Source organism: Bos indicus, chromosome 7 (genome assembly GCF_029378745.1).
Source record: "Bos indicus isolate NIAB-ARS_2022 breed Sahiwal x Tharparkar chromosome 7, NIAB-ARS_B.indTharparkar_mat_pri_1.0, whole genome shotgun sequence".
Classification (NCBI taxonomy): Eukaryota; Metazoa; Chordata; class Mammalia; order Artiodactyla; family Bovidae; genus Bos; species Bos indicus.
Window position 1 is genome coordinate 50,707,564 of NC_091766.1, and position 26,919 is coordinate 50,734,482.

Genomic DNA, 26,919 nt, shown 5'->3' on the forward strand with positions numbered 1-26,919 from the left:
GGAGGTGGTACTCAAGCCTAGTACTTTCCTAGTGATGAAGATGAGCTGAGGAAATCACTGTCTGAGCTGGTGGATGACAAGTTTGGGACAGGCACAAAGAAGGTGACACGGATCCTGGATGGTAGCAACCCCTTCCTGGATGTCCCGCAAGCTCTCAGCGCTACCACCTACAAGCATGGTGTGCTGACCCGGAAGACTCACGCCGACATGGATGGCAAGAGGAGTGGGTGTCAGGCGGGGAAGGGGCATAGGGAGGGATGCTAGTCCAGAGAGGGTATGCACCCCCTTGGCTGCTCCTCTGGGAATGCACATGCCAGCAGACATGTAGGGGGACACGGGGGAGGAGATACTGGGATGGGTGTTATGGCCACACTACCCATGGCCCCCTCTCCCTAGCGCCCCGTGGGAGGCGTGGCTGGAAGAAATTCTACGCGGTGCTCAAAGGGACCATTCTGTACCTGCAGAAGGTGAGAGATTCCCCCAGAATCTTTACCCAGGAAGGGCCAACTCAGCCCCTGCCTTCTGGTGCCTAGAGGGTCCTGGGAAAGGCCTAGGCCTTAGGCAGATCTTGGATCCTCCCACATCAAGGACCTGACTGGCTCACCGAGGGCTTTGATGGTTTCAGAGAAGGGCCTTTTAAAGGGGGTTTCAGAGGAGTAAGACCTGTTCAAGCTTCTGGGGCCAACTGGGTGCTGGGAGTGTGTGGTGATTCTTGTTGGGGCAGCTGAAAGATGGTGGGATGTGTAGGGACAGAGAGAAGGAGAATGACCGGGAGGGACAGTGAGGGTGGAGGTACGGGTCAGCAGACCAGAGCCTGGTGATGACAGAGGCTTGCCCACCCCTGACCTGGCCTGTCCAGGATGAGTACAGGCCTGACAAAGCCCTGTCCGAGGGTGACTTGAAGAATGCCATCCGTGTGCACCACGCTCTGGCCACCAGGGCCTCTGACTACAGCAAGAAGTCCAACGTGCTCAAGCTAAAGACAGCTGACTGGAGGGTCTTCCTCTTCCAGGCACCGTAAGTAGGAGTGGGCACCCCCTCGCTCCCACACTGGGCTCAGTACCTGCCCCACAACCTTGCCTCATCTACCTCAGGGGAGGTGCCCTTAGCTTCCCCGGCACAGCAGCCATGAGAGCAAGTGTAATTGCTTGGCACAAACAAACAGCTCAGGTCCCTCCTGACAGCAGTGTTTCTCAAGCGTGATCCCTCAGTATCTCCTGGAAAACTTGTTAGAGGGACTTCCCTGGTGGTCAAATGGTTAAGACTCTGCTCCCAATGCAGGGGGCACAGGTTCAATCCCTTTTTGGGGAACTAAGATCCTGCATGCTGCCCATTGTGGTCAAAAATAACCCCCAAACTCATTAGAAATGCAGTTTCTGTGGTCCCACATTAGACCTCCTGAATCAGAAACACTGGAGGTAGGCCAGCAGTTGTGTTTTAATAAGACCTCAGGGTGATTCTTATGTGCACTGAAGTCTTTAAATACAAGGCAGATGGACTCTTTCTAAATCATCCTGCACTTAAAGTTGGGGTGATGGGCACGGAAAACTCACCCTGTGGTTTCTCCATAAGGCCTTCTTTCTATGCCCCTGTACCTCATCCTTCTGTGACTTGAAATTCGGGTTTCATGTGTCAGATGAACTTAAAAGGGGGGAGACTGGCAGGTGAACTCTGAGGATAGGAGTAGAGGTGCCGAACCAGGCAGCGGGGCAGGACCGAGAGGGCGGAGTCAGGGTGACCAGTTGCCCAGCTGCCTCTGACCTCCCCTGCTGGTCTTAAGACTCACTAGCTCCAAGCCGTTAGCTCTGGACCTGGCTGGGCAGCTTCATGTTCACATGGAAATCCAGGTCTTGTCTGGGAGCTGGAACAGAAGGGAGCTCCCTACGCAGACATGACCAGGCTCATCAGCTCCCATCCTGCCACCCTCCCTCACCCCTTTGCCTGCCTACATGGAGGTCTTTGTGGCCTCTCTGTGCCTGGCTGTGCTGGGTGCTGGGTGGGGGATAGGGAGTCCTGCTGTGAGAAGCCAGTGCGCCCTCCCCTCCCCTCCGGTCCCCAGGAGCAAAGAGGAAATGCTGTCCTGGATCCTGAGGATCAACCTGGTGGCTGCCATCTTCTCAGCGCCCTCCTTCCCTGCTGCCGTTAGCTCCATGAAGAAGTTCTGTCGGCCTCTGCTGCCCTCCTGCACCACTCGGCTCTGCCAGGTACAAGCTCCTGGGCTCACGACATCACCTCCCCCGGCCCCTCATTCAGCAGTGCTTACCCGGTGCTTGGTCCTAGGGTGAGAGACAAGCCGAAGGAGCAGACATTCTCCATCCCCCCGCCCACACCCCCACTTACACACGGAGGGACTGAGGTCATACCCCGCACAGTGGTGTGGGTGTGCTGATGGCGGTGCGTTCAGTGGATGTGGTGTGGTCTGTGGGTGTCCTGTGTGTCTGGGCATGAATGGTTGTGAGTGTGTGTGTCCTGAGGAGCGAGTGACAGGCAAGACTTGGAGAACCCTTCATCCAGCTGCTTCCCTCATCTACCCTTACATGTTTCTTTGTAATCCTTAAAAATCTCCTGGGCTTCCCAGGTGGCTCAGTGGTAAAGAATCTGCCTGCCTGTGCAGGAGCCACAGGAGACATGGTTTTGATCCCTGGGTTGGGAAGATCCCCTGGAGAAGGGAATGGCAACCGACTCCAGTAGTCTTGCCTGGAAAATCCCATGGGCAGAGGAACCTGGTGGGCTACAGTCCATGGGGTTACATAGAGCTGGACACAACTGAGTGCACATGTGCACACACACACATCAATACTCCATTTTTCAGGGTTTTTTTTTGAGAGGAGAGGATAAATGCTGGGCTACTACTTACATGGTGGAGAGTGGGTTAACACCATGTTTTCCATCCTGTCAGGGCCCTTTCCTGATGAGCCAGTGTCCTGGGTCTTCTCTGTGGAGCCCCTGGGGCTGCTGTCCACAGCTGTGCCAGCACTCTCGGTGCTCCCACACAGGCACACTTACCATTCAAGTGCACGCATGTTTGTGTGTATATACACATACACACACACATACACATATGCAGCCCAGTGCCCATAAGGCACAAAGGGGTCTGGCTGTCCTGTGGCGGGTGGGGTGTACTGTTCACTTGTCTGGTAGTGACAGTGTCTCTGTCTTTGGGTGTGATCCTGGATCCGTGGCCTTCAGATGTGTCTGGACATGAGTATGAGAGGCTGTGTGCTTCGTATGAAGCCTGGGGCGCCGGGCTGAGTCTCGGTGATTGTGTGTCTATGTCAAGGAGTGTGCATACACGAGAGTGAGGGCCTCGCATCTCCTGAGCATGCTGCGGAGGCTCCGGGGGGAGCTGATGCCGATGGTGGGAGGGGACGAAGGAAGGTGGCGGAGGTACACTCGTTCAGGCACAGACCTGGCTCTGCCCCTGCGTGTTGGATGGCCCTGGCAAGGCCTCGGTTTCCCCTTGGGGAAGCAGCTCTCCTTTGGATGAGACCCACCCATACGACCCCCTGAGGGTGGGACCTCACTGTCCACGACTGATCTTTGCAGGAGGAGCAGCTGCGCTCTCATGAGAATAAGCTGAGGCAGGTGACTGCAGAGCTGGCTGAACACAAGTGTCACCCGGTCGAGCGGGGCATCAAGTCCAAGGAGGCTGAGGAGAACCGGCTGAAGGAGCATTATCTCACATTTGAGGTGGGCCAATCACAGGAGGATTTGGAAGGACAGGGCTGGGGCAGGAGGAAGAGGCCAGCTTCTCCTTCCACATCTTTCCACAGCCAGGGACTCCTTCTTTGGGAGCACTCCACTTTGGGGGCTCCCCTGAGGTCATGAACTGCAGTCACCTGTGAGCCAGTCTCTGCACAGCCCAGCTGCACAGACAACTCACTTGTGTATCTACCAGAGACCTCCCTGACCTTCTGCAGCCTTCTTCAAGCCCCTGCCTCACGTCCAATTTCTGCATAGGCCCAGCTTTTCGGGAAGCTTCTACAACCAAACCACAGAGTTCACAAGCCCTCTCCATGTGACTTCCCCCCCCTCACATCTCAGTGCCCCTCTCAGTGGGTTTATCAAGCAGAGCACCTTGGTCTCTCCTTCTGAGCTCTCCCTTTCTTCTGTTTTGTCTCTGCCCCTACCCTGCTTCTGTCCTGCAGTGCTCTGCCTTCACTGTATGAAGGATGAGGGTAGACTGAGGGGAGGAAGGCAGGAACCACTTGTGCATTTTGGACTGACCTGCACATGGGGGTGGACAGATACAAGAGAGCCCGAAACCAAGCCAGGAAGTCCCTGGAGCAGAGGGGCAGGGAATCGCCCATCTCAGTCTCTAGATTTCCATGCTGACTTTCTGTTGTGGTGTAGAGGAGAGAGGATAGATAAATCCTGCCTTTTGGAAAAACATGATGTTTTATAACTTTTGGAAGCCTCCTCAGATCCACTCTCTCTGCAAGGTAAAAAATAACCATGCTGATTGCCAGGCATGATTCTCTTCACTTCGCTTATGTTGACTGATTTAATCCTCATATCAACTGTATGATGTGGGTTTGTTATCCCCATTTTACAGATGGGGAAATTGAGGCTTGGAAAGGTTGGACCATGTGCCTGAGGCAACACAGTTAAGTCCAGGAGCCAGGATCCTAACCAGGCAACTGACTGTGCCTCCAAAACCCTGGTCTTTCTCACCCTCAGCCTGACTTAACTGGGGGGTGAAGAGGCAGGGCAGATGGACAGTAGGGGAGGTAGAGCCCAGAATGAAGAGCTTTTCAGTTTCTGTGGCAGAGCTGGGTGAGAACAGAATCTTATGACCCTTAGTCCCTGCCTCTCCCGCGACAGTGGTGAGGGCCTGAAGCTCTGAGTCAAGACCTCAGACACTGCCAAACCTCCCTTCTAATTGTTTACCAATTTACATCCCCTTTAATAGCTCATGAACACACCTGTCTCTCCATACTCTCACCAACACTGGACGTAGTCTTCGTTAATCTGATAGGTTTAGCAAGTGGTATCTTATTGATGTTTTAACTTGGTTTAAATTTTTTAAAACAATTGTGATTTAAAAAGCATAGCGTAAGATTGATCATGGTTAAGGTTAAGGAATCAATGGTTAAGGAACCATTTTAAGTATTATAGTTCAGTAATGTTAAGTCAGAGAAGGCAATGGCATCCCACTCCAGTACTCTTGCTCGGAAAATCCCATGGACGGAGGAGCCTGGTAGGCTGCAGTCCATGGGGTCGCTAAGAGTCGGACACGACTGAGTGACTTCACTTTCACTTTTCACTTTCATGCACTGAAGAAGGAAATGGCAACCCACTCCAGTGTTCTTGCCTGGAGAATCCCAGGGACGAGGGAGCCTGGTGGGCTGCCGTCTATGGGGTCGCACAGAGTCAGACACGACTGAAGCAACTTAGCAGCAGCAGCAGCAGCAATGTTAAGTCTTTTCATATTCTTGGGCAACTAATCTCCAGAACTTTTTCATCTTCCAAACTGAAACTCTATAACTATTAAACAACATACTCCTAAGCACCTTCCTCCTGGCCCTAGTCCTTGACTACCACAGTTCTACTATCTGTCTCTGTGAATGTGACTACTACTCTTAAGTGCTTCATACAAGTGGAACCACAGAATTTATACTTTTGTGACTGGCCTGTGTCACATGACATAAGGCTTTCAGGCTTCATCCCTACTGTAGCATGTATCAGAATTCCTTTCTTTTTGCTTTTCTGTTGTATTTGGACACCACGTTTTGTCTGTCCTTTCATCGGCTGATGCACATTTGGGTTGGCTGCTGTTAATAATGCTGCCATGAACATGGGTGTGCAAATGTTTCTTTGAGATCCTACTTTCACTCCTGCTTTTATGTCCAGAAGTGGAATTGCTAAACTGTATGGTAATGTTATTTTCACTTTTCGAGGAATAACCACACTGTTTTCCATAGTGGCTGTATCAATTTACATTCCCACCAATAGTGTACTTGGATTCTAATTCTTCCACATCTTTGTCAACACGCTTGTTAATTTATGTTTGTTTTTTTTTTGTTTTGGTAGTGGTTATCTTAATGCATGTGAGGTGATAATCTCATTGTGGTTTCAATCTGTATTTTCCTGATGGATAATGGTGTTGATGGAGAAGCTCTATATAGTCAGCAATAACAAACCCTGGTGCTGACTGAGGCTCAGATCATGAGCTCCTTATTGCAAAGTTCAGGCTTAAACTGAAGAAAGTAGGGAAAACTACCAGGACATTCAGGTATGATCTAAACCAAATCCCTTATGATTATACAGTGGAGGTGACAAATAGATTCAAGGGATAAGATCTGGTACACAGAGTGCTTGAAGAACTATGGACAGAGGTGCATAACACTGTACAGGAGGTGGTGACCAAAGCCATCCCCGCAAAAAAGAAATGTGAGAAGGCAAAGTGATTGTCTGAGGAGGCCTTACAAAGAGCTGAGGAAAGATAAGTGAAAGGCAAGGGAGAAAAGGAAAGATACACCCAACTGAGTGCAGAGTTCCAGAGAGTAGCAAGGAGAGATAAGAAGGCCCTCTTAAATGAACAATGCAAAGAAATAGAGGAGAATAATAGAATGGGATAGACTAGGGATCTCTTCAAGAAAATTAGAGATACCAAGGGAACATTTCATGCATGTTGTGACATGACATTTCATGCAAAGATGGGCATAATAAAGGACAGAAATTGTAAGGACCTAACAGAAACAGAAGAGATTAAGAAGAGGTGGCAAGAATACACAGAAGAACTATACAAGAAAGGTCTTAATGAGCTGGATAACCATGGTGGTATGATCACTCACCTAGAGCCAGACATCCTGGAGTGTGAAGTCAAGTGTGCCTTAGGAAGCATTACTGTGAAAAAAGCTAGTGGAGATGACAGAATTCCAGCTGAGCTATTTCAAATCCTAAAAGATGATGTTGTTAAGGTGCTGCACTCAATATGTCAGCATATTTGGAAAACTCAGCAGTAACCACAAGACTGGAAAATGTCATTTTTCATTCCAGTTCCAAAGAAGGGTAATGCCAAAAGATGTTCAAACTGCCATACAGTTGCACTCATTTCACATGCTAGCAAGGTTATCCTCTAAATCCTGTAGGCTAGGATTCAACAGTATGTGAACTGAGAATTTCCAGATTTACAAGCTGGGTTTTAAAGAGGCAGAGGAACCAGGGATCAAATTGCCAACATTTGCTGGATCATGGAGAAAGCAAGGGAGTTCCAGAAAAACATCTACTTCTGCTTCATTGACCATGCTAAAGCCTTAGACTGTGTTCAGTTCACTTCAGTCACTCAGTCGTGTCTGACTATTTGCAACCCTATGAACTGCAGGACGCCAGGCCTCCCTGTCCATCACCAACTCCTGGAGTTTACCCAAACATGTCCGCTGAGTTGGTGATGCCATCTAACCATCTCATCCTCTGTCGTCCCCTTCTCCTCCTTTCTTCAATCTTTCCCAACATCAGGGTCTTTTCAAATGAGTCAGCTCTTTGCACCAGGTGGCCAAAATATTGGAGTTTCAGCTTCAACATCAGTCCTTCCAATGAACACCCAGGACTGATTTCCTTTAGGATGGACTGGTTGGATTTCCTTGCAGTCCAAGGGACTCTCAAGAGTCTTCTCCATCACCACAGTTCAAAAGTATCAATTCTTCGGTGCTCAGCTTTCTTTATAGTCCAACTCTCACATCCATACATGACTACTGGAAAAACCATAGCCTTGACTAGATGGACCTTTGTTAAACTGTGTGGATCACAACAAACTGTGGAAAATTCTTAAAGAGAAAATTCTTACCTATCTCCTTAGAAACTGTATTCCAGTCAAGAAGATACAGTTAGAACCAGGGAAAGGAGTATGTCAAGGCTGTATATTGTCACCCTGCTTACTTAACTTATATGCAGAGTACATCATGTAAAATGCCAGGCTGGGTGAATCACAAGGTGGAATCAAGAATTCCAGGAGAAATATCAACCACCTCAGATATTGGCATATATACATATACCTCAGATATTCTACCACTCTAATGGCAGAAAATGAAGAGGAACTAAAGAGCTTCTTGAGGAGAATGAAAGGGGAGAGTCAAAAAGCTGGCTTGAAACTCAACATTTAAAACACTAAGGTCATGGCATTCAATTGCATCACTTCATGGCAAATAGAAGGGGAAAAAGTGGAAGCAGTGACAGATTTTATTTTCTTGGGTTCTAAAGTCACTGAAGATGTTGGTTACAGCCATGAGAAACCTAGACAGCATATTAAAAAGCAGAGACATCACTCTGCTGACAAAAGTCCTTATAATCAAAGCTATGGTTTTTCCGATAGTCATGTATGGACGTGAGAGTTGGACCATAAAGAAAGCTGAGTGCTGAAGAATTGATGCTTTTGACTTGTAGTGCTGGAGAAGACTCTTGGAAGTCCCTCGAACTGCAAGATTGAACTGCAAGTCAATCTTAAAGGAAATCAACCCCAGATATTCACTGGAAGGACTGTTGCTGAAGCTGAAGCTCCAATACTTTGGCCACCAGATATGAAGGGCTGACTCATTGAAAAAGACTCTGATGCTGGGAAAGATGGAAGGCTAAAGGAGAAGGGGGTGGCAGAGGATGAGATGGTTAGATAGCATCATTGATTCAGTGAACATGAATTTGGCTAAACTCCAGGAGTTAGTAGAGGACAGAAGAGCCTGGTGTGCTGCAGTCCATGGGTTACAAAAATTGGACATTACTTAGCAACTGAACAACAGCAGCAAAATGATGCTGAGCATCCTTTTTTGTGCTTATTGGTCATTAGTGTATCTTCTATAGTGAAATGTCTATTCAAGTTCTTTATACATCTTGAAATTGGGCTGTGTTTTGTTGTTGAGTTCTAGGAGTTTTTCCCCCCTTTTAATATTCTGGATACTAGACCCTTACTAGATTAATGATTTGCAAATATTTTTCCCATTCTGTATATTGCATTTTCATTCTGTTGATTGTGTTCTTTGATACAGAGGTGTTTTAAATTTTGATAAAATCCCATTTGTCTATTTTCACTCTCATGCCTATGCTTTTGCTATCATATCCAATAAGTCATTGCCAATTAACTTTGATTTTTAAAATTATGAGTTAAATTTCTGTGTGTGCCCTTTGCCTATTTTAAAAATTGTTTATCTCCTTTTATTGGTTGGTGAGAACTCTCTAAATATCAAGGAGAGAGTCTTTTGTCATATAAGGTATAAATGTTTTTTTTGCAGTTTGTTATCTTTTGACTTTGTTTTTGGCCCTTCTCTGCTCTTTTCCCAGAAAAGCCGTTATGAGACCTATATCCACCTCCTGGCTGTGAAGATCAAAGTGGGCTCTGATGACCTGGAGCGGATTGAGGCCCGATTGGCCACCCTGGAGGGGGATGACCCTTCACTCCGCAAGACACACTCGAGCCCTGCCCTCAGCCAGGGCCATGGAACTGTGACTGGCAGCAAAGCCATGAGGGATACCACTGGGCCTGATACTTAGCTGGCAAGGATGGGCAGGCCTCAGAGGCAGGCAGTGCCCCTGGAGGGGCCAGTGAGCACAATTCCAGCTAGGGGCCACTCAGACAAGCTGCAGACAGTTGTTAGGCAGCCAGAGGGGTGTGGAGAGCCTTGCGGGCTGAGGAGATGGAGATGCTATTCATGGTGTCGATCTTGCATCCTAGGGCTGCTCTGGGCCTTAGAGTCTGTCGCCAGCCCTCACCTCCCTCTCCACTCTGGAGCCTCAGTTTGTAGGCCAGTTGTGTGCATGCTCTAGACACCATCTCACTGGAGGAGCAGGAAGGGTGGTTGGCTTCCCAGGCTCTCCTCTTCTCACAGTTCCTCCCCTCATCTCCCTTGTTTCTGAGGGCAGGTCTCAACCCCAGGTCTCAGTTTGGACTCCCACCCCTTCTCCTCCTCCTTCCTCTGAGTTGACCAGCAGCAGGTCTGCAGACCACCAGCACTGTCCAATTCTCCCTCCACTCAGCAGCGCTGGGAACTGCACCCTGTTCTCCTGCCTTGCCCAGCAATAACCCAGCTCTCAGGCCTGTCCCTCAGTGCCAAGCTCACCTTCCATCCATCAAGACCACTCCTGCTTTCTTTTATAATGACATAAATGTATATATATAAGAATTATATACATATATAAACTACCCCTTTAGAGATGGTTTTGGAACTGATATCAGAGGATGAAATGAGGTATGGAAAAGCCTATCTCAGATACACTTGTTAGTGAGGAGGGCTGCTCTTTGGCCCCTGGAGGCTCTGACTCTCTGGAAGAGAAGATAGAGATAGTGTGTCCTCCTCGCTCCCTGTTTCCCCTCTTCCGGCTGACCTGTGATTTAAACTGCTCTTACAGTTAATGCTTTGGAATAAATAGTGTGTGTGCGTGCTGCCCCGTCTGTCCCACAGGTGTCCTGGGGTGTGAGTGGGATGGGACTGCGGCCCTGCTTATATTTTGGTCTTTGTGTTGGTGCTGCCAGGTCTCTTGGGCCCAGAGGTGACCTCTTGTACAGATCTACTGCTACAGGAATAAAAGACACTCTGCCTTGCAAATAGCCACTTGTCAACAAACCCAAAGATGTTTGGTGGGAGAAACCTATGGAAGCCATTAATTCTTGGTCTTGGGGAAATGTGGAATGACAAGTTGTTGATTGTTAGGCTGATATTTCTTACACTCTTTGAGTGACTCAGAAATGCTAGTTAAGGACATGTCTGGAAAGGACAATTTGCCACATGATGGTTGCAGACTAGCATCTTTTAAACCCTGCATTCCTCAGACAAGTGGTGGGGGTGATGGCACCCTCAATGCAACTGTGATGAGTAAATCCTTTCTATTTTTTAAACAGATTACTGTAGTTTGGCCAGCAGTTTGACCTCAGTGGTAATATATTTAGATAATAAGATAAGCCAACCTTGCAACTAAGTACCCGACATTTACAAGCCCACTCACATTTGATGCAAGGGACCTGTGAATCTGTGGAGAGATGTAGTGATTTAAATACAGATTATTTAATTTGGATCAGCTGAGTGTATTTTATAACCAAACCATCTGGCACCTTCATTTTGCTGAGGGGAAGTTAATGTTCATTTAAGTGAAATTGAAAGAGCAATGTGGCAACATAAAAAGCTCTGTGTACTTTTTCTCTGTGCTGTCTCAAAGATCCTTTGAGTTTGGGGTCTGCTTCCCACCCTCTACCTCTTGAGGGTGGGTGAGTGAAAGCAGAGGAGCAGGCTCCATCCGCTGCAGACAGGTGTGCTTCCCTGAACACTAGTTGTGCCTCCCATCAGTTAAAAAAAAACTTTTAGTTCACTTTCTTAATTGTATAATTATTTATTGTAAATTATATACATGTACTACTGTACTAAAATATTATGTACATTATAAAACATACACAAAATAGAAATTTTAAAAAGATGAGATGAAAATAAATCTAAAGCAAAGTTCTAATATTTTTTTTCTGCATTCCAATGGACCACATGTTCCCTCTGCCCCTAATATGTCCATTTTCCAGGACTGTCCAAATCCAGAGCCTTGGAGGACAGCAGGTGAGATGCAATAAGTGGTTTGCGCCACCTGGTGGTCCTGGGAAGTGGCTGCAGGCTCAGGGACCCCTGGGGGCTGACCTTTGAGGACAGCCTCTCTGGAGCCTCCATACACTCATTCATTGAGATGAACAGCGCTGCACATTGTGCTGGGTGCTGGGGATACTATTGTGAGAAAAGGATTGACCAGATCCCTGTCCACAAGGGGCTCACAGTCTAATGGGGAGGGAGATGGTCAGTCACCATTCCCATCTGGGACTCTGGAAAGGCTGGGGAGACAAGACAAAAATGACCTGGCCGAGAAAAATTGGAGTGGGGAAGACTGACTCAGGAAGCCGCCTGAATGTCCTAAGTGCTCCTGGGGGACAGGATAGTAGTAGTAAGGCCCTTCTTAGGGCTATACTTCTTCCTGGTAGGCAATACTAAAGATGCCCCAGAGCGAAACTGGAGAGGCAGAGTGAAAATGGGGCCTCTCTGGCCACCCCAGCTCCTAGGTTCCATTCACACCTGTGAATGAACAGGTGGCTGATGAAGAGTCAAGGAAACTGATTAGATTCTGGCCTTGGACTCTCAGCAGGTATCTTAGAATTCAGATAATAAAGGTACCTAGTGGGATCATGTGAGGGTCAATGAGTTTATCAAGAGGTTATTCAGAATTAATTGGGGTGACATAGAGATAGATGGATTTACTGCAATCATGGAGGTGGTTTCTGACTAAAAATTTAGAAGGTAAAAACTTAGGGCCCTCAGAAGGGTCAAGTGAGTGTACTAAGCTGGGTCATGAAAAGGGCAATGGGTTCACTGAGGGGTCAGTCACAATTAGTTGAGGTCACAGAGAGGTCAGTGGGTTCACCAAGAGGTCGTTCACAATTACTTGGGGTCATAGGTCAGTGTGCTCAGAGTTCTGAGTCAAAATTTAGAAGGGAGGTAACTTGGGCCCTCAGAAAGGTCAAATGAGGACATGAAGCTGGGTCATGAACAGGGCAATGGGTTCACTGAGGGGTCAGTCACAATTAGTTGGGTCATAGAGAGGTCAATGGGTTCACTGAGAGGGCATTCATAATTACTTGGGGTCATAAAGAGGTCAGTGGGCTAATTTGAGTCAGGAAAGTGGTTTCTGAGTCAAAATTTAGAAGGGAGGTAACTTGGGCCCTCAGAAAGGTCAAATGAGGACATGAAGCTGGGTCATGAACAGGGCAATGGGTTCACTGAGAGGTCAGTCACAATTAGTTGGGGTCATAGAGAGGTCATTCATAATTACTTGGGGTCATTAAGAGGTCAGTGTGCTCACTGGAGTCAGGAAAGTGGTTTCTGGGTGAAATTTTAGAAGGTAGGTAACTCAGGCCCTCAGAAAGGTCAAATAAGGACATAAAACTGGGTCATGAAAAGGGCAATGGGCTCACCAAGAGGTTCATTCAGAATTAATTCTGGGTTTTCATATAGATCATAAATCACACAGAGATATTACTGGCTCTCAGAAAATTTTAAAGCCAACAGCAAACTCAGAGCTAGCACAATGATCTGGATGAGATCATCAGATAGGGGCTGGAGAAGTCAATGATTTGCAGCTTTGTGTAGCACTTAGTTCATTAATTTTCTTTGTTTCTTTGTAACAGGTTCTCCCCCCACCCCCGCCCCATGTCCCCACATAAATACATGTCTAGTTGTTTACTTTTCTATATCATCTCCCCTTCATCCAGTTTTTGCCACTCTCTGTGTGACTCAAGAATGCAAAGCACAGGATATGGTCATCACCATCATCAAATTTGCCACTAATAGGCATTTATCACATGCCAGAAGCAATCCTGGGTGCTTTATATAATCTCTACAGCAATGCTTTGAGGTAGGTATTAGCATCACCATTTCCCAGCTGAGGAAAGTGCAGCCTAGAGAAGTCACACAGCAGAGCTGGAATTTGTGAATTCAGGCCCTCTTGATACCCAAGCTGTTTCAACCCTAGGCCTCTTCATCCTTCTTATCGGTAGGTCTCTGAACTGACCACACAAGTTCTGGGCTCATTGTGTGTACCCTCACACATCAACCACCTGAACTCTTTGGATAGCTGACTCCTTTGTGTCTGGCTTGAATCTAATGGTTCCTAGTGCTGGGTACTGACTTAGTAGCATTAATCAATGAGGAAAAAGGCTCACCCTGGACCTCCATCTGCCTTCTCCATGCCTGAGATCATGTACTCTCCATCAGAGACTGCAAGTTTAGACAGGCCCTGGCTTTGAGGGGGTATAAAAAACCCCAGCACCTCCTGGCAGCTGAGGGTACCCATTATGCCATTTTCATGTCCAGACTTTGCCTGTGACATGCCTGAGGCCCCAAGGGTCATCTTGCCTCAGCTGCTCCAGTGCCAACCTTACAACCCTTCCCTTCTCACCCACCTAGGCCCGGAAACTCTTGCCTCATTCTGCCCCCTGGAGCTCCAAGGCAGGAACTGGGCCAGCGTTCTTAGGCTGAGCTCAAAGCAGAGTAATCTGCATCAGCCCCTTGGCCAGGTTCCCCAGCAGCTATGGGGTGGTAGGGGAGAGGTGCTGGGGGACACGTGCTGGGGGACACCTGGTGAATGTTCTCAGAACAGGGAGGAGGGTTGGATCCCATTCTGGGAGTTGGAGCCAGGGAGGGTCTCTTTCCCCCTAACTGCTTCAGACAGTAAAGAATCTGCCTGCAATGCTGGACACCAGGGTTCAATCCCTGGGTCTGGAAGATCCCCTGGAGAAGAGAATGGCTACCCACTCCAGTATTCTTGCCTAGAGAATCCCATGCACAGAGGAGCCTGGCAGGCTACAGTCCATGGGGTTGCAAAGAGACACGACTGAGTGCCTAACACACTTCCTCCCAGGAACTGGTCTTGCTCTCTCCAACCTCCACACCAACATCCATCCATCTCTATCACAGGTATTCATCCTCTGTCTTCCCTCCTCACCTAGGGGCTAGGCACACACAGTCAAACATGAGTTATTTCTGATTTTATTTATAATATAAAAATGTTCAAGTGTCAACAGTCAGGTGTTTGGACATTTCAAGGGGCAGGGTTCCCATTTGTTTAGGGTTTTTTGTTGTTGTTTTTTTAAACAATTACCTTTTTGACAAATTAGCAGTGGACCCAGTTTTGTGGGGTGGGGAGGTCAGGGCTGGAGAGGAAGTGGAAGTCATAGGTGGGGTGGGGGATGGGAGTCCGGCTGTGAGAAGGAAATGGTGTTACTTTATTGCTAAAAGGGGAATCAAATACACTGTTGAGTGGCTCTTCTCGGTCCCAGTGTGACCATGCATCCAATCTAAAGAATCTGAAATGCAAAGGACATGCAGGCGTAAAATAGAAAAGACGACCTGTAAACGAAGGTGCTGCAGAGGACGGAGGGGCGTCCTGGAGGCCACAGGGGAGGAGCCGCGAACACTGGGGCCCTGGCAGAGCTGCTCCCTCCCCCGCAGAGGCTGTTGCGAAGACCTCTTTCTCAGAGCCCCCTTCCTTAGCAGCTGTGAGGAGCGGGGAGGCCCCCTCCCCATTCTGGTTGCTGTCGCTGGGCCTTAGTCTCCCCCTGGACTTTACCTGACCCCAACTCTAGTTCCAAGCCTAGGATCCCCACCCACAGCTAAGGGGGACCAGAACTCCAGATCTTACGAGGGGGCAAAAGCTACTCCGGACCTCACTTTCTTTCTTGCGACCCTCCTACCCACGCCCCCACCGGAACCCAAACAACATGGCCTCTTTTCTCTGGTTCCTCTTCACCGCCCCCCACCCCTGCCCCCCGCCAGCTTGGGATCCTACATTCCCCCAACCCCACAACCCACACTTCTCTCCAGGAGCTCCAGATTAGCGTACAGCAAAAGGCACCACAATATAGGTTTCTATTAAAGAGTCAAAAAATTGGCCCATCTCTTTTTTTTGTTGTTTCTTTTTTTTTTCCGAAGCTGTAAATCAGGATGTTACATATAAATAGTTTCCCTATAAAAACGTCTTTGCCGTTAGCTAGTATTATAAGACAATTTTTGCTAAAATGAAAATAAAACATTTTGTTATACCTTTTTCCTTTTATAGAAAATAAAAATATTTTTATTTCTTTTTTTCCTCCTTTCTCTCTCCAGTCGGCGGTCTCTGTTCTCCTTAAAGACAGTGGGGCAGGCGAGGCGGAGGGGGCGGCGGGGGCCCTAGAGGGGCCCCGAGTCCTGCTTGCCCCGTGGGAGCGGCCCGCGGCTGTGTCTGCTGCTGGCCCGCGTGCTGTGGCTGTCCAGGGAGTAGTAAGTCCTGCTGTCGGCCGCCGGGCACAGCGGCGGCGAGTCCGAGCGCAGCGCGTCGTGCGCCGCGCGCAGGCCGAGGAAAGGCGTGCTCTCGGCAGCCAGCGCCCCGTCCGCGTCGTCCGCGTCGTCGTCCGAGGCCGAGGCCGAACCGCCTCCCGAGCCGCTGCTCAGCGACAGCGAGTCCCGCGCCGCGCGTGCGCGTTGAGCCGCCAGCCCGTTGAGGCGCGAGCGGCGCCAGCGCCGAGGCCCCGCCGATGTCCTTCGGGACGCGCCGCGGGCGCGCGGCCGCGGCGGTGGCGGGGGCGCGCACTCCTGCGTGGTCTCGTACTCGTCGTCCTCCGGGATGCGGAAGGGGCTGGCGGGCAGGCTTCCCAGGCTGCCGCCCAGCGCGCAGGCCCCTCGCCGCGGCCCCGGCCCTGCTGCGGGGTAGTAGTAGCTGTCGTAGCTGCGCTGCATGTCCGCGCTGGGCCCAGGCCCCGGTCCCGGGCCAGGGGGCGCCGGTTGCCGCAGGAGCGGCTGTTGCTCCGCCAGGCGATAATTGATGGGCGCGGCGGGAGGCAGCGACACGGCGTGCGCCGAGTTGGGGGACGTGATCTCAAAAGTCGGCACCTGCGTAGCCAGCGAGTAATGGAAGTCCACGGGAGAGAGGCGCGCAGGCGTAGTTAGGGCAGACACGTACCTGCGGGGAGAGGCAGAGACATGGGCTGGTGGCCAGGGGATGGGGAAGACCTGATGCAAAGCAGTAGTCTAGCCTAGGATCCCTCCCGCAGGAGCCATGCTGGTATTCCTGTGACCCTAAGCAATTTCCTTAGTTTCTCTGAGCCTCAGTTTACTTATCTGTGAATCAGGAATAAACACAGTGGTCATTCCATAGCATTGTTGGGTGATTCCATACACATATCAGTGGTCCTTGGTTGTGGGGATGTTCACAGTCACCAGTGTTCCTGAATGGTTACTTTGGATCAGGCTTAGGCTGGGGCATTTTACGTGTACCAGTTCATCTAATACAGTAAATCTGTAAGAGGCGTCTGTTAATGCCATACAGACTCAAAAGATTTAAGTGACTTACTCAAGGTTCACACAGCCAGGAAGTGGTCAAGCTGGGATGTGAACCCAGGCCATTCAGGTATGACCTAAATCAAACCCCTTATGATTATACAGTGGAAGTAACAAACAGATTCAAGGGATTAGATCTGATAGAGTGCCAAAGAATATGGACAGAGGTTCGTAACACTGTACAAGAAGTGGTGACCATAACCATCCTCAAGAAAAAGAAATGCAAGAAGGCAAACTGGTTGTCTGAGGAGGCCTTACAAATAGCTGAGAAAAGAAGTGAAAAGGAAACAAGAAAGGGAAAGATACACCTAACTGAAGGCAGAGTTCCAAAGAATCAGTTCAGTTCAGTCGCTCAGTCATGTCTGACTCTTTGCGACCCCATGAATCGCAGCATGCCAGGCCTCCCTGTCCATCACCAACTCCCGGAGTCCACCCAGACTCACATCCATCGAGTCAGTGATGCCATCCAGCCATCTCATCCTCTGTCGTCCCCTTCTCCTCCTGCCCCCAATCCCTCCCAGCATCAGAGTCTTTTCCAATGAGTCAACTCTTCGCATGAGGTGGCCAAAGTACTGGAGTTTCAGCTTTATCATCATTCCTTCCAAAGAAATCCCAGGGCTGATCTCCTTCAGAATGGACTGGTTGGATCTCCTTGCAGTCCAAAGAATAGCAAGGAGATACAAGAAAGCCTTCTTAAGTGAACAATGCAAAGAAATAGAGAAGAATGGGTAAGACTAGAGATCTCTTCAAGAAAATTAGAGGTATCAAGGGAACAATTTCACACAAAGATGGGCACAATAAAGAACAGAAATGGTAAGGACCTAACAGAAGTAGAAGAGATTAAGAAGAGGTGGCAAGAATACACAGAAGAACTGTATAAAAAAGGTTTCAGTGACCTGGATAACCATAATGGTGTGATCACTCACCATCACTCAGCCAGACATCCTGGAATGTGAAGTCAAGTGGGCCTTAGGAAGTATTACTATGAACAAAGCTAGCTGAGGTGATGGAATTCCAGCTGAGCTATTTCAAATCCTAAAAGATGATGCTATTAAAGTGCTGCACTCATTATGCCAGCAAATTTGGGAAACTCAGCAGTGGCCACAGGACTGGAAAAGATCAGTTTTCATTCTAATCTCAAAGAAGGGCAAAAGCCAGAGTATTCAAACTACTGCACAGTTGTGCTCATTTCATGTGCTAGCAAAGTAATGCTCAAAATCCTTCAAGCTAGGCTCCAACAGTAGGTGAACTGAGAACTTCCAGATACACAAGCTGGATTTAGAAAAGGCAGAGGAGCCAGAGATCAAATTGCCAACATTTGTTGGATCACAGAAAAAGCAAGAGAATTCCAGAAAAACTCTAGTCCTGTTTTATTGACTTGACTGGGGATGGCAACAAACTGTGGAAAATTCTTCAAGAGATGGGAATACCAGACCATCTGACCTGCCTCTTGAGAAACCTGTATGCAGGACAAGAAGCAACAGTTAGAACCAGACATGGAACAATGGACTGGTTCCAAATTGGGAAAGCAGTACATCACGGCTGTATATTGTCACCCTGCTTATTCAACTTATATGCAGAGTACATCATGCAAAATGCTGGGCTGGATGAATCACAAGCTGGAATCGAAATTTCTGGAAGAAATATCAGTAACCTCAGATATGCAGATGATACCACCCTAATGGCAGAAAGTGAAGAGGAACTAAAGAATCTCTTGATGAAAGTGAAAGAGGAGAATGAAAAAGCTGGCTTAAAAGTCAACATTTAAAAAACTAAGATCGTGTGATCTGGTCCCATCACTTCATGGCAAATAGATGGGGAAACAATGGAAACAGTGACAGACTTTATTTTCTTAGGTTCCAAAATCACTGCAGGCGGTGACTGCAGCCATGAAAAATAAAAGATGCTTGCTCCTTGGGAGAACAGCTGTGACAAACCTAGACAGAGAATTAAAAAGCAGAGACATTATTTTGCTAACAAAGGTCCATCTAGTCAAAGCTATGATTTTTCCAGTAGTCATGTATGGATGTGAGAGTTGAATCATAAAGAAGGCTGGGCACCAAAGAATTGATGCTTTCAAACTGTGGTGCTGGAGAAGACTCTCTAGAGTCCCTTGGACAGCAAGGAGATCAAACCAGGCAACTGTAAAGGAAATCAGTCCTGAATATTCATTGGAAGGACTGATCCTGAAGCTCCAGTTTACTTCAGCCATCTGATTCGAAGAGCAGACTCTGAAAAAGACCCTGATGCTGGGAAAGAGTGAGGGCAGGAAGAGAAGGGGGAGACAGAAGATGAGTTGGTTGCAGGGCATCATCGACTCAATGGAAATGAGTTTGCAGAAACTTTGGGAGATAGTGAAGGACAGGGAAGCCTGGTGTGTTGCAGTTCATAGGATTGCAGAGTTGGACACAGTTGAGTGACTGAACAACAACAGGCAGAAACCAGGACTCATACTGCCCAATTACTCATTCTAGTCCCTGCATTCAGCCACCCCTGTGACTTGGTCTCCCCTTCCCTCAGGGACAGTTATCCCTTGGCTGATGGCTACAGTGGGGAACTATTCCCTTTTAAGGTGAAGCTAAAATCTGCCTCAGGGAAGTGACTGCTCCCACCTCAAGTAGGAGCTCAGCCCAGAGCACAGATACCAAGACCACACTTAAGCATCTCTGCTTGGAGCTAAAGAGCACCAGTTCCTTCAAAAGTTTGCCCTTCCAAATATCTCCCAGTCTGGGTCCCAGGCACCAGTCCCTGTTCTTTCTCCACATTTCCCTTTCTGGGTAAACCAGCCTCTTGCCCAGCCATTGTCTATCTCAGGACAGGGACTCCCACCTCCTTGCCTCTCTTTCAAATGGTAGAGCTGGGCACCTCACTGCTTGCTCAAGTCCCTATACTGTCTTTCTGAATCATCTGACTCCCCTGTCTTCCCTCTTACACATTTTCCACATGTACATCCATCAAGTCTTACCCATTCATTCCCTTTCTCCTGGATCATACCTTCCACCCTGCTGTACTCCATCCTGGGACTGGATGTTCACTCTGGTCATGCCCCACCCCAGGATCTTTCCTTCTTCAGCCTATGCACTTCCCAGAACAATCTTTTGAAGTCACATCTCTGCTTTAGGAGGCCCTTCCTGCTTACCCACCCAGGGCTGTCTATCTAGCCCCAGCTTGCCTGCTTACGCCCAGCTCCCCTCTCCCCATACCTCGAGGCACCTCACTCACCAGCTCTGTCCTCAGTGCCTCTGCTGGAACTGCTCATGGTGTTCCCCTCGCCCAGAAGTCCTCCCAACCTTTCTACCTCCACCCATCAAGGAGTTCTATTGCTCTTGTTACTGTTGATAACCACAGCTCCACCTAGTAAGCACCAGCTCCATGTCAGGTATCAGACAAAGAGCTTTGCGCTTGATCTTAGGTAGCCTTCATAAAAGCCACAAGACAGGTATAATGTTCACTGTTCTATAGCCGAGGAAACCAAAGCACAGAGGTGATCAACGTGCCCCAAGTCACACAGGTGGTGGAACTGGGCTTGGAAAGGTTAGTATTAGAAAAACCTAGTCGCTTCTCAGAGCCTGTGGTCAGACTGGCTTTCTCTGACCTAGTGGGGTGTTCTATGTTTAGCACTTTTCATGGGCAGCTGGGAGCTTCAGTGGTTTGTGCCCGTGGCTGGCATGGAATAGGCTGAGTTGAGCCTTCTCCATCCTAGCCTGGAGTTCCTTGTGAAAATGGAAGTGTTAGTCACTCAGTTGTATCTGACTCTTTGCAACCCCGTGGACTGTAGCCCTCCAGGTTTCTCTATCCATGGAATTCTCCAGGCAAGAATATAGCGCAGGTAGCCATTCCCTTCTCCAGGGGATCTCTCCTACCCAGGGATCACACCCAGGTTGTCTGCATTGCAGGCAGACTCTCTACCATCTAAGGAGTTCCTAGTACCATTCCCCTTTCTCTGCTCTCCTCCCAGAGATCCTACTTGCCAAGGGGCCATGTAAGGGCTGAGCAAGAGGCAGCCTGGCCCCTGTGACTCCTGCCTGTGAGTCAGGGAAGAAGGGGATTTCCTGGTTCTCACTGCATTCATTGCTTGGGAACCCAATGGCATCTTGATCCATGGGGGCCTAGTCGCTGATGCTTCCAGGGCCTCAGGAATTCTTGGCTCATTCCCATCCTGCACTGATCAGTTTCCTCATAGACAGCCTCTCTTCCCACTCTCTCATCTGTTTGATCTTGGTGTCTGTTTCTCCTGGGACATGGGGCCTCTAGGTGACACCAGCGTAGGGCAACCATATGTTCTGGTTTGTCCAGGACAGCCCCTGTTTGTTCCTGATGTTCCAGTGCGATTATTACTAACATTCTCTTCTACTCTGAAAAGTGTCCTAGTAGGACAATTAAATTAAATAGTCATAACACATAACACTCTAGTCTACTGGCTAGAGTCCCAGCCTGTCATTAACGTGTTAATGACCCTGAGCAGAACATTGAACTTTTCAGGGACCTTGCTTGCCCATCTGAAAAACAGGGATGAGGCTCTTTGGAGTGTTTCTGAAGTGACCACAGGATCGGCCCCAGGTCAGTGGTGCCAGCTCTCTGGCTGAAGTGGGCGCAGGTCACGGAGACTGACCTCTCACTGTGTGGGGAGTCACGCAGGGAGTCTATGGAGTCGTGGTAAGGTGGCACGGCAGCCCTGCGCCGCTCCTCCAGGCTGTAGGCCGCCGCCCGCCGTGCCCGGGCCTCCACACATGCTGGGCTGTTGCACTTGCTGGTGCCCACTGATGACAGCACGATGCCCGACTGGGAGTCAGAGGTCAGGCTCTCAGAACGGTCCAGGCTCCATGTGTGGCTCTCATGCCTGGAGAAGCCAGGTGGGAGTGACATGAGGGGACAGGAAGGGGTAGGGCAGCCCAGCACGTGTGGTCCCAGGCCCACCCCTGCCCTGGTTCTTCACTCCTTCTCAGTCTCCCTCAGCTCACTGCCCTCCACTCTGGGCTGATGTGTAATGTCGTAAATGCTAAATCCCAATCTGGGGAGGAGGCGAGCTGACGGCCTGTGGGTGAGTGGGCTGCAGTGCATACAGCCCTCTTCCTTTCCTCCCTGCAGCAACCTCCCCTTGGTCTCCTCGGCTGTGACCCCTCCACTCCCGTGGTCCCGGGATACCTGCCGCAACCACCCAGACCCAGTGGCCAATATACAGGGACCCTACTCCCCAGGGAAGAAAGGGGTCAACCATGTTCTCTTTAGAGCTGTATGACTTTGTGCTTGTGTAGACAGGCTTCCCTACCACTGGAGAGGCTAAGGTGGATTAGGTTCACGTGGAAACCTCAGGAGAGGACACTGAATAGCTGTGGGTACTTGAGGTACCAGGCACTTTTTGCCAGAGGAAGTGGTGCTAATGACGTCCAAACAGAACTAAATGTTAGGTGGGAGCACAGTGACGCTGTTGCTCCTCTGGGGCTGGTTTAAACTAGAAACGGGAATCCTGTTTCTTGACCTGGATGGACGTTTGGTGATGGGTTCTGGTTTGAAGCCTCCCCACCTCCATCCTCTGGCTCACTAGGACCCTTAATACAGAGCCCAGCCTGGCCAGGGAGTTTTGTGTGTGTCCCCAGGCAGGTGTGTGATGCGCATGTGCACGCCCTGTGGGTGTGCACACAGGAGTCTGCCAGGATCTGTGGGCCTGGGTGGTGCCCACCTGTGGCTGGAGGTGGGCGTGGCTGTGGAGCAGTGGTGAGAAGGAGAACAGGAGTGGCTCCCGGAGAAGGTGGTCTCCGTTTCCCTCCGGATGACATGGTCTGTGGCGGGTACATTCTTGGAGATATACTGCAACAGAGAGTTTGAGGGGGCAGTTAGTGACAGATGACCAAGTTGGCCCTCCTTCCTGGTGGGCTCGGGGAAATGAGACAGTAAGCTTCACGCGGTGGGGAAGATGGTCCACTGGATATGTAACTCGGTGTTAGGGCAGGAGTGGCCCCTGGAAGTCCAGCCCCTGACCTCCCTTGAGGAAGTGGGCCAAGTGAGGCTGAGTCATCCTGGGGAGGCGAGGCCAGGCTAGTAGGCAAGGCTGAGCCCAGGATGGGTCGCTGCCTCCCTGGCGCATTCTTGCAGGGGGCATGAGAAGGCCGTCTCTACTGCGAGGGGTCAGAGTCCAGGGATCACCACTCACATCTGCCATCTGGATCTCCTCAGGGTCCAGTCGGGGGTGGCTGGGCCCGTTGGCCAAGCTCCGGTTCTGGTGGGCAGGGCACATGTTCTGTCGGAGGTGGTTATGCATCTGCTTCCGCTGTTTCCTGCAGGAGAAGGTGCATTAGCCTGGCACCCCCATACCCCACGACACACACAAAGCATGAACTCCCCTAGCTGTCACTCCAGGGAACTGGGCTACCTGTGCCCTGGACTGCCATGGCATCTCCTGCTACTGCTCTTGCTGGGCTCAGGCTGCCCTCAGCCAGGACCCCTTCAATCAACCCCTACATCATCTCTACCAGCCTGCATTCAGCAGTACCTGAGTGTAGTGGTAATGAGCTTTGGCTCTGCTGAGACAGTAGAACTCTACTTTCTAGCTGTGTAACTCTGGGCAAGTTACTTAAACTCTCCATGCTCCACTTTCCTTATCTGTAAAATGGACTGATCATCTATCCATTTCCAAGACCACTGAGTATGAAGAGTAGATAAGATATTCAATACAGTGCTGACCCACTTGCTCATTCATTCATTTATTTGGTATTGATTGGGTTTTTACTATGTGCCAGAACTCGCCTGCCAATTCAGTAGACGCAGGTTTGATCCCTGGGTCGGGAAGATCCCCTGGAGGAGGAAATGGCATTCCACTCCAGTATTCTTGCCTGGGAAATCCCAAGGACAGAGGAGCCTGGCAGGCTGTAGTCCATGGGGTCGCAAGGAGTCAGATGTGATTTAGTGACTGAACAAAGCAAAGATGCAGTTTTGGAGCAGAGGAGACAGATATAGTTTCTGCCCTCATGGAGCTTGCAGGCCAGTAGGAGAGGCAGATGATAAACACCTCATCTGCCTCTCCTAATAATAATAAAAATAAATAAAAAATAATAAAAATAAATAAACAAGTACTTTCAGCAAAGTGCTATGAAGAAAATAAAACAGGATGCTGCGGTCAGGGAAACAAGACCTGTGGGGCCTCTTTCCTTTGGCACATGTTAAGAGCTCAGTACATCTGTTTTGTAATCGACAAGTCTAATCATGTCACTCCCCTGCTACAAACCCTTCATGGGTCTTCAGCATCCTGTCCCTCTCCCTAGCACTCTCTCTCCACACCCCCACTCACTTCATCCTTGGAGGGCGTGTTTCTGATCTGACACTGTGCCTCTCTGGCCTCTGGGCCTTTGCATCTAATTGCAGCACATTCCGTGCCCCTTCACCTGCTAACTTCTGCTCGACTCAGGCCCAGCTACAATGCACCTTTTTTCAGGGAAATCCTTCCTGCCCTCCAGCTGAAGTTAGGCACCCCCGAAATACATCCCATGATCCCGCACCTCTTGCTTAGAGCCCTGGCCATTTGCCTGGTGCAGGGCCTGGTGTCTGTTCAGCAGGTGTTGAATGAAAATTTGTTTAAATGAGTAAATGTATTATAGGTTAGAACATGGTGCTTGCTTCCCCGCCCCAGTTTTGGGCCTCAGTTTTCCTATGTGGGCTCAGTCTCCTCTCTAGGCTCCCTGGGCCCTAAATCTCAAGGTTGGCAAGGCCTTTGATCTCATATATGGGGGCAGCAGTAACCAAGACCCCAGGGCTCAGCCCCCAAATGGTGGTCATGCCCAGATTCCTGCTTTCTAGATAAGAACAGATGTGACAATCCTCTCTCTGCACTACATCACTTTACAACCTGCAATGGCTTCCTACCATCTGTAGGATAAACCCAGTCTCCCTAGCTTGACATTCAAGTCCCTATGGTGCCATGCAGGCTCCAGCTGTTCTTTTAGACTCATGCACCTTGTTTTCTTGACCCCCATCCTTTGCTCCAACTAGCCTGGGCTGCTCAAACTCCATGAACACAGTCAATACTCCCTGGCATTTGTCTTTTAGCTTGCTTTGTTTTGCTGGAATTGTCCAGCCCCGTTTCTGCCCCTTGCTCCAAGGTTCTGATGTCACCTTTCCTCTACTCAGGGGGGCCCCAACTCCACCTTCTCTGTGTTGGAAGGTGTCTTGCCTGGACTGCTCCTGGGTGGGGCCAGGCAACTCCCTTTGAGCTCTCTTTTTTCCCTGAGAAGGGGCCTCCCTCTCTGTGCTTCCCCACCTCCGACACTGCCCCAGTGTCTGCCTACTTGACAGGGCAGATGCTCCCTGCAGGATGCTCTGAGGTACAATACTAGGATCATGCCCATTTTACAGATGAGGACTCAGAGAGGTTCATCAATTTCCATAGGGTTACAGGAAATGGCAGAGTTGGATTTGAACCCAGATCTGTCTTCTTTCGATGCCTGTGCTTATGACCAGTCTTGTTCAGTCCTCTGGGGTCTGTCTCTCCCCCCTCTGTTCCTGCTTCTTGGCCTGGCCCTTTGGCCCCACACCAGCTGCCCCTAAGGGGCAGAGGAGAAGAGCAAGGGGGGCGCCAGGCCAGGCATGGTGGACTGGAGAGGAGAGCCTGTCCCCACAGAAGCAGCCCCTGGTTGGCCTGAGTGCCGACAACTCACTTGGTCTTGCAGTAGGCGACCACGCAGACGATGCCCACCACCAGCAGAGCCACACAAATCCCAGTGATGGTCAGGACCCTCTTCTGGTACAGTTCCTCAGCTTCTGCAGGGGCAGAGGGTGTGAGGGGGCAGGCAGGGGGCAGACCCACAGAGGCAGGGGTGCAGACCCTCCCCTACCCCTCGTACCTTGGGCTCCCATCCATCTCTTCCCTCCCTAGCCAGTTCCCTCCCTCCTGCTCTCCCAAATGCCACCCACCCATGGATCTGGTCACAAGTGACTACACCTGAGTTCACTTTCCCAAACCCTGTGCTCTACCTGATGAGTGGAAAATGCAGGGGGATGGAGGAGGTGGGATGAAGGTGAAGGTCCCGAGGTCATAGGGGAGGGTAACCCACTATGGCCTAGTGGCTGCCAAGAGCCTTGATAGGCTGGGGAAAACTAGTCTTCACAGCGGTGGTCATGCAGGCCCTGGGCAGAGACCTGGCCACTTTGGCTTCCTGAGGAAGGTGGAACGTGGCTTGTTCAGGGCTAGAGAACAAGCTTGTTCTTGGGCTTGTTCTTGTTCTAGACACCAGGTCCAGAGCCTAGCCTTAGGAGGGGTGCCAGGATCAGGGACAGAGTGGGCCAGGCCTGCAGAGGTGGGCATGGGGAAAAAGGCTTTGGTTTATCCCTACATCCTGGTCAGAGTTGTGGCCCTGGCCCACTCTGGCCCCCCGTCTCTGCCTGTGGGGAGCCCACAAGTGACAGCACAGCTCCCTAGGACAGCCGTGTGCTCAGGAGTGACCTCTACTTTTCTGAAGGAGCTGAGCTAGGCTGGGCCTCAGAGCCTTAAGAAAGACTTGACCATCCCCTCTACCCCCGCTTTTTGTTGGGGCAGCCTTCTAGAACAGAGAAAGCCTAGAGGAAGAGAAGGAAAAAGGGGATAGCACACAACATGGTCACCCTCACTCCCACTTGCACCTGCTGGCCGGCCCTTCCACATTGCTCCCTCCCAGCAGACTGGGATAAGTGGGCACCAGATCCAACACTTCGGTGGAACCCTGGGCAATGTGCCTAGGCCCCCAGGCTTGCAGTGCCTCCTGTGGCAAAGGTACACCCAGCAGCACAGACAGGGTACAGACGCCCAGACACACATACCTGGAGGACTACGCCTGGCTGACACACAGATCCTTCACAGGGATACAGGGATACACTCACGCACATCCGCCGTGCACGTGATCAGGCCAAAGGACACACAGTCGTGCAGAGTCGTAAAACAAACAGCCCTTTACCCAAGATCCCCACCTCTGGGCTCTGTGGTCCTTGTTTGGCCTGTGGTTCTCCTCCCTGGCCACCACTCAGTCCTCCAGTCAGGCCTCTGTCTCCATCACTCCTTTGAGACCACTCTGGTCATGGTCACCAACAACCCCCTGCTGCCAAGCCTCTGGTCCATTCACATCCCGTT

The 26,919-nt window shown here is 50.0% G+C and overlaps 2 protein-coding genes across 5 annotated transcripts in view; one reads left to right on the forward strand and one right to left on the reverse strand.

Moving 5' to 3' along the window:
* The window catches only part of PSD2 (pleckstrin and Sec7 domain containing 2), a 77,680-nt gene extending 66,679 nt beyond the window's left edge, over positions 1-11,001 (forward strand). For both annotated transcript variants that reach the window (XM_070793683.1, XM_070793684.1), the window contains 6 exons: positions 33-223; positions 397-467; positions 860-1,017; positions 2,060-2,204; positions 3,547-3,690; positions 9,274-11,001. In XM_070793683.1, the coding sequence (XP_070649784.1) occupies positions 33-223; positions 397-467; positions 860-1,017; positions 2,060-2,204; positions 3,547-3,690; positions 9,274-9,483 (919 nt within the window). In that variant the 3' untranslated portion in view covers positions 9,484-11,001. The remainder of the gene's footprint in view (positions 1-32; positions 224-396; positions 468-859; positions 1,018-2,059; positions 2,205-3,546; positions 3,691-9,273) is intronic.
* A 3,484-nt stretch (positions 11,002-14,485) lies between these two features.
* The window catches only part of NRG2 (neuregulin 2), a 195,091-nt gene continuing 182,657 nt past the window's right edge, over positions 14,486-26,919 (reverse strand). For all 3 annotated transcript variants that reach the window (XM_070793681.1, XM_070793682.1, XM_019965038.2), the window contains 5 exons: positions 25,475-25,577; positions 22,978-23,101; positions 22,507-22,634; positions 21,439-21,666; positions 14,486-16,449 (listed from right to left, as the gene is read on the reverse strand). In XM_070793681.1, coding sequence (XP_070649782.1) covers positions 15,681-16,449; positions 21,439-21,666; positions 22,507-22,634; positions 22,978-23,101; positions 25,475-25,577 — 1,352 coding nt within the window. In that variant the 3' untranslated portion in view covers positions 14,486-15,680. The remainder of the gene's footprint in view (positions 16,450-21,438; positions 21,667-22,506; positions 22,635-22,977; positions 23,102-25,474; positions 25,578-26,919) is intronic.